We start from the raw sequence: 7,768 nt of genomic DNA on the forward strand, positions 1-7,768 counted from the left end.
ATAGCAGTGATGGTGGCCTCTAATGTTGCCCCAGGAGCCGATGCCATGCTGGACGCTGCCTGTGATATTGTGAATTAGAACAGATCTGTGTTTCGGTCTTTGTGTTTGGTTCCTGGCTCACAGCCCCAAGACCCTTGGGATTTTCTAAGTGATGAGAGCGATTTTGAGCATCTTTTGTTATAATCGTTGATCTTCTGTCCTAGGCTGAGAGTCATAAATGCAGAATGGGTGTTTGTTATGCATAACGAGCCCCTTTCAACCACACAGGTTCCCAGCCATCCTATCTCCCGCCTCTCCTGGAGCCCAAGCTGACCTCTGTGAGGTCCCCACTCACACCTGTCCTTGAGACGTTAATAACACCATCTCTTAAATTCTATTTTTAAAAATACAATTTATTGTCAAACCGGTTTCCCTACAACCCAGGGCTCATCCCAACAGGTGCCCTCCTCAATGCCCATCACCCGCCCTCCCTTCCCTCCCACCCCCCATCAACCCTCAGTTTATTCTCAGTTTTTAAGAGTCTCTTATGGTTTGACTCTCTCCCTAACTTTTTTTTTCCTTCCCCTCCCCCATGGTCGTAAGTTTCTCAGGATCCACATAAGAGTGCAAACATATGGTATCCGTCTTTCTCTGCCTGACTTACTTCACTTAGCATAATACCCTCCAGTTCCATCCACGTTGCTGCAAATGGCAGGATGTCATTCTTTCTCATTGCCAAGCCGTATTCCATTGTAAGCTGGCCTCAGGTCAAACAACATGGCATGGTTTGTTCCCCCTCCTGCTACAACCACAGCAGAGGTGGGCACCCCCAATTTCCCAGGTGAGGAAAATGAGGATCAGAGCACGCACATGCCTTGTCTAAGTTAGCGTGGAACAGGGGCTAGTTCTGTTACATTTGGAGCTCAAACTACTGCTTCCCAAACTGCTGCCCATTGGAATCGCCAGGGGCTCTTTGAAATATATGGATGCCTGGCTATAACCTCAAGACACTCTGACTACATTGCTGTGGGCTGAAACTGGGCAGTAGGATCACCCCCAGGCGATTCCACAGTGCAGCAAAGTTCTGGAACTGTTTCTCCGGCTGGGTGGATCCTGCACTTGAGCGAAAACAAGCTGGAAGCACGAGATGATGTCTTTGTTTCCTGCGTTCTGAGCATGAAGCCACAATTCTGGCAAAGTTCTGTGCCAGATGCCGGATGGCTGAAGATGTTGTAGGTGAATCTGTGGACACACACGTTTGGCCAGGAGAGAGCCACGTCCTGACATTGACATTTCATGATCACAGTCCCACACTTTCTGGAAAATTGAGGATATTTCAAACATCCCTAATGTTGGTCATGCTCATTCTGATTTGTATTTAAATTCTAGTTAGCGTGCAGGGCAATACTGGTTTCAGGAGTAGAATTCAGTGACTCATCACTTACATAAGACATTGTGTTCGTCTCAACAAGCGCCCTCCTTAATACCCATCACTCATCTAGCCCAACCCCCACCCACTTCCCTCCATCAACCTTCAATGTGTTCTCTGTCTTTAAGAGTCTCTTGTGGTTTATTTCCCTCTCTTCTCTCCCCTCCTTCCCATATGTTCATCTGTTTCGTTTCTTAAATTCCACACGAGTGAAATCTTATGGTATTTGTCTTTCTCTGACTGACTTATCTCGCTTGGCATAATACATTCCAGCTCCATCCACGTCATTGCAAATAGCAAGATCTCATTCTTTTTGATGGCTGAGTAACACTCCCTTGTATATGTACCGCATCTCCTTTATCCATTCATCCGTCAGTGGACATCTTTATAGTTCGGCTATTGTTGATAGTGCTGCTATCACCATCAGGGTACATGTACTCCCTCAAATCTGTATTTTTGTATCCTTTGGGTAAATACCCAGTAGTTCAATTGCTGGCTGATAGGATGGTTCTATTTTTAGTTTTTGAAGAACCCCCCATAGTGTTCTAGAGAAACTCTTGAGATCAAATATCTTTCCCTTTCCCCAGTGGATGCTAAGTTAAGACACACTTCATGGAAGCAACCTTCTTTCCCTGGTATTAGCGGCTGTCAACCACAGGACCCTTGGCAAAGTCGGGACACTTTTTGTTTGTCACATGCATGTAGAGGTAGCCACGTGTTCCATCACGTTATGCTTTCTCTTTTCTTAGACTATTATTGAAGATGTTTCTTAGTTATTTTAATAGGACGGCTGTGAAGAGATTATGCAGTGGATCATTATCTTTACAAAGTGTTTAAATATTCCGTATCACACCCCAATTTAGGGTTTGCCCAAACGTGATTTTGCAAACGCTGGTTTATTGATACTACATTAGTCTAGGTCTGAAACACTCTGGTTGCAAATTGATGCTTTATGAGGTGAAATGACTTTTTAAGGCCATGACGATTCCTTTTTCCACAGAATTTTCTCAGCAAGCTCAGTGATGCCACAAGGCTCTGCAATTATTGTCTGATAAACATCTAACTACCCAAAGAGAAAGAGAAAGAATGAAATGGGGGAAGAAGGCAAGACGCCATTTCTCTAAATATTTTTAGGAAAAAGATTGTCAAAATGTAACTATTCATTTTGAGGAAACTGTCACATTTTCTGTGCTTTAATGGGCCAACGCCAGCAGGGAGATAATATTCTTTAATTTGGGGGGCATCATCACTAAATGAAATCAAGGTCTTTGGAGAAAATAACTGACTAACCTTGTATAAATCAAAGGAAGTAAAATGTATTAGGTTGATCTATTTATAATTCCTTGTTTTTCACTGAGGGGGTTGCAACTGAACATTAAAAAATGTTCTTCTATGCCATAGGCATTTCAGTGAGTTGTCCTAGCCCAACACCATCTGTCTGTCCTAAGATCACCAGGTGCAAATCTGTTGTCTGAAAAAGTCAGGTTTACTGACCTACTGCTCTTGGGGAGACAACACACACAGGAAATGTGGGAAACATTATCAGACAAAAGAGATAGATTCTGAAAGGAAGCTGGCAAGGGCTGAGGGCAGGCAAGGCTCTAATCAAGCAGAAAGTGGGTAGCTCTGGACACACAGGGTTGCCAGCATCAGTCTGGACCGTGCAGAGGACCCAGGGTCCTGCTTGCTAGCGAAACGCAGAACTCACAGACGCGGGGAATGATAGGTTCAGAAACCCATTTTCTGAAATCCTGCACTGGAGTTGGAAATCAGACTTGCTTCTCTGTGTCAAAGTGACTTAGGTCCTCCAGGCAAGAGAGGGACTCATCCTGCCTGACGACAGGATTTCAAAGAGCAAAGTTTCTGATAATCCTTGCGTTTAGAGAACAATGTTTCGCAGGGGTCAAAAAAGATAGCAGTCACCCCCAAAAGGGGTTGTTTTGATACCACAGCTCTATCGTCCCTGGGAGGAATGTTTCCTGCTAATGTGGCAGGTGACTTCACCCGCATCTGTCATCACAGCCGAATAAAGGGAAGGGCAGGGTTTGGCTTTCTTGGGCTGAGCTCGTTCCTAGTTTCCAGAAATTCATTTAGCACTGAGAACACACTTCAGGGTTTAAAGGATGGTGACAAAGAAATGACTGAAAATAAGGCAGCCACCTGCTTACAAAGCCCCACTTTCTTTTGCAGGCATTTTACCGGTTTCTTTCCTTTTTCCCCCTCATTAATAATGTGTGGAGCAGACACTGGAGCTTGGTCGCTTCCTTTGAAGGTCCTCTCCCTGCTCTCTGACTCCATCCTGGCCGAGAAGATGGTGATCGTCCTGGATGACCGCGTCACCATCGCCGACCTGGGCGTGCAGCTGGTGGCTGGCTTGTCTCTTGCCCTGAAGCCTCACAGAGCGGACAAAAGAGCCATCATCTCGATGGTGGCTGCCCAGGACGTTCTCTGAGCCCCGCAGCAGGTGGGATCCCAGAGTCCTTTTGTCCCCGGTCGTTTGAGACCACTTCCCTCCCCCGCGTATCTGCAGAGGACATCAGTAGAGCACTTGTGTCTAGGACAGGTCCTTGAAACTCCTTCCTGCTTTCTATGCAGTCTGTCTCATCTCTGAGAAAAGTGTTCAGGACTTTGGATAAATCGTCCACAATTTTACACACTGACCATGTGTCCAAATACCACTTTGCAGCTGGTTATCTGTGATGGGGGGGCAGGGAGCACTACTGATAGACCATAACCTAAGGATCACATGTATTCACTTTTCCAAAATAAGTACTCATCAATACTTGCAAATTCTATTTCTGCTACTTAAACAAGTATGGCTAATGGACACCAGACATCTGTTGGTTTATAATAATTATGGGCAACTTTAAACCTCTGCTCCGTCTTTAAACTTGTAGCAAATCCAGTTGAATTATATCAAGGTCACTGTGTCTTTCAAGCATGCCCGTCCCCACACGACATCGTTTCTCAGATACTTCAAATGAGCATGCCTTCCTAATAAAGAATGCTTGAAGTGACATTATCTTGAGCCTGATTAGCTGCACCTGAAATTGATTCAGATGCATCATGTGGTCTTTCAAACTCTTTGGAGAATTCAGAATCAAATTCTGTTACACAACATTTGATACGTTAATATACACAGCACTGCATTCACCACGGTCTACACATTTGCTCCTCACACCCGTACGGTTACAGCCCATTATTTACGCCAGTTTGATGTATGACAGCAACTGATTCAGATTTTAAAACATATTTAGTCTTCTCTGCCTTCGTATTGAAAACATCTGTCATAGGAAACCACGTGTGTGCTTTATAAATCTGTGTACATGTTTACACATTTGAAAGAGATGAATTATAACATAATGCCTTTATTTCATTTTTCTTAGTTGTTGGATTGTGTTCAGTGATGGTTCGGTGACACCCTTAGACGTTGATGATCCCAAAGATTTTTCAGTTACTGTGTCATCATTGGATGAAATGGTGGTGTCTGTCCAGGCAAACCTTCAGTCCAAATGGCCGGTTGTGGTTGCACAGGGTGAAGGGCAAGGTCCCTTGATTAAATTAGAGATGATGATTAGCGAACCCTGTCAGAAGACCAAGAGGAAGAGTGTTCTTGCCGTGGGTAAAGGAAACGTCAAGGTCAAATTTGAACCAAATGTTGATGAGCACCTAGGAGGCACCAACGATATCGAGGGCATCAGTCAGGAATACAAAGACCACTTCAGTAATTCCATACAGCGTGAAGGAAACCAGGAGAGAGCGGTTCAGGAGCGGTTCCAACATGGCGCCTCTGTTGGCCAAGAGGAACGTAGCAACAGAAGCACAACCCCACAGTACCCCCTGGAAGGAAAGGATAAGAAGTTGCTCAAGAGTGGTGGTCCAGACTCCTTCACAAGCTTCCCCACTCAAGGGAAGTTACCAGAACCCAATAATCCCAGTGACCTTACAGTGACCTCAAGGGGGTTAACTGACTTGGAGATCGGCATGTACGCTCTGCTCTGTGTCTTCTGCTTGGCCGTTTTGGTCTTCTTAATCAACTGTGTGGCATTTGCTTGGAAATACAGACACAAAAGTTTCGCTGTGAGCGAACAAGGCAACATCCCCCATTCCCATGACTGGGTCTGGCTTGGGAATGAAGTAGAACTTCTGGAAAACCCCGTGGACATCACCCTCCCATCGGAGGAGTGCACAACCATGATAGACAGGGGGCTGCAGTTCGAGGAGAGGAACTTCCTTCTTAACGGCGGCTCCCAGAAGACTTTCCATAGTCAACTACTCTTTTAGAAACATGACTAGGGAAAAATCTAGTCCTCTCTTCAAGATCTGTTTGATTGTCATACAAGTTTCATTACCTGGGACTTGTCACCTCTTTCCATTGACTGAGTATCCATGCTGCACGTTCGTTTTCTCCACCTACCCTCACATCAGTGTTCAGGGGCAGTGTGTAAATTCATATCCCTACTTTATCTTTTCTAGTTTTCCTTATTTAAAGTAGCTTGAATTATACAAGAGGCTTCACTTAATATATGAGTGTCAATAAGAGAGTGCTATTTAACAAATAAGTTTTACATGAAACTTTTTTCCCACATGAATTTTGGGGAAATGTTGCCATCACAAACATGTTTATTGTGTTTCCTCTGGTCATTATAGCTTCGTGGGGGAACTAATGGGGGTCCCTTCTTGGGTGGGTCCAATCTGTCAAACTACTTCTAGCTCTATTTATGAAGCACTATGAGTATCAATTTTTTTGCACCCAATGTGAAATCTAAAAATAGTGTTTCTATGTACAGAAAAGGAATTGTCAAGGAAACAGCTGCAGATGACGGTTGCCATTTGTGTGAATAAAAGTAAAAAGAAATAAATAGATGATATTCCAATTTGACAGTATGTAGACATCCATCTATCTGATGACAAGTGAGATGTTCACAATTATTTTTGTGGTAGAAACAAAACATCCAGGGCATCTGGGAGGTTCAGTCGGTTAAGTGTCCGACTTCAGCTCAGGTCATGACCTCACAGCTCATGAGTTTGAACTTTGTGTCGGGGTCTGTGCTGGCAGTTCAGAGCCTAAAGCTTGCTTGGGATTCTGTGTCTCCCTCTCTCTCTGCCCCTTCCCTGCTCATGTGTTCTCTCTCTCTCTCTCTCTCTCACTCACTCTCGCTCTCTCTCTCTCTCTCTCTCTTTCTCTCAAAAATAAATACTTTTAAAAAATTCAAACATCCACAGGATGCACAGTGGAGGGAGGAACGTAACTGGCCTGGGTGCGAACACACATGCACACACAAACACACATACAAATCACAAAAGGAAATGGCAATTCCAAGATTGAGCTGTTGTTAGGGAAAACACAGTGGCTGTAAATCAGTGGCAAAGAAGAAAGAAAGCGCATAGCTCATAAAATATTGATTCTTGCATAACTTATAAAGGAAAGAAATTGCATAACTTATAAAATATTGATTCTTGCATAACTTATAAAATCATAAAATGTTACTGGATAAACCACAGGAATGGTCAGAAGCAAAAATATTCAGGGTAAGAAGATTAAGTACAATTTTTTAATATTTATTTTGAGAGAGAGAGAGTGGGTGAGAGAAAGGGAGGGACAGAGAGAGAGAGGGAAAAAGAGAATTCTAAGCAGGCTCCACACTGTCAGCACAGAGTCTGAAGCAGGGCTCGAATTCAGGAACCGTGAGATCATGACCTGAGCTGAGATCAAGTGTCAGATGCTTAACCAACTGAGCCACCCAGGTGCCCCAAGTTCAATTTGATTAAGATGGAATAGCTGTTGAGTTGGACTTTGGGCTAGAAAAGCCCTTCATAGTCTCTGCTAAGCCATTTTACTTACTTTACCTTTTTCTCTCGGAAAAAAGCTTTTTTGAAGGTATAATAAAAAATTTTTAAAGTAGTAGCATGATTTTATTGATGTGGTTTAGTACAGTGTTGGACAATCTTAAAATCCTATATTCTAAACAAATTCAAGCACTGCAAATGATATATTCTTGAATGTAGTTGACATCTAACAAAGGCAAGTTCTAATATGAGCATCTGTAAGTTGAATAATATAATTTAAGTTGGAAGGTAGTCAGCTTTGGTATTTCTGAATTTCTCTGGCTCCCCTTTCGGCTGGATATTTGGGAGTCCAGCCCCGTTCAGCAGAGTTGGACAGAACCAATCTACTGGGCTCATTCATTCATCACTTCAATTCATCATCACTTCAATTCATCATCACTTCAATTCATCATCACTTCAATGTTTCCAGGCAAGCAGCAAGGGATACCCAAGTTCTGGGATTGGGCCACTCCTGAGGTCACCTTCATCATCCTTCTTGAAGTGAAACCATCGAACAGTTAAGGACTACAT

At 43.5% G+C, this 7,768-nt stretch overlaps 1 protein-coding gene across 1 annotated transcript; it reads left to right on the forward strand.

The window, feature by feature from the left end:
* Positions 1-3,719: 3,719 nt before the first annotated feature.
* LOC125915016 (transmembrane protein 132B-like) lies at positions 3,720-5,692 on the forward strand. Its single transcript, XM_049620638.1, has 2 exons — positions 3,720-3,784; positions 4,795-5,692. Exons 1-2 carry the CDS (start codon positions 3,720-3,722, stop codon positions 5,690-5,692), a joined length of 963 nt encoding a protein of 320 aa, XP_049476595.1.
* Positions 5,693-7,768: the final 2,076 nt, after the last annotated feature.

Source organism: Panthera uncia (genome assembly GCF_023721935.1).
Source record: "Panthera uncia isolate 11264 chromosome D3 unlocalized genomic scaffold, Puncia_PCG_1.0 HiC_scaffold_9, whole genome shotgun sequence".
NCBI classification, from domain to species: domain Eukaryota; kingdom Metazoa; phylum Chordata; class Mammalia; order Carnivora; family Felidae; genus Panthera; species Panthera uncia.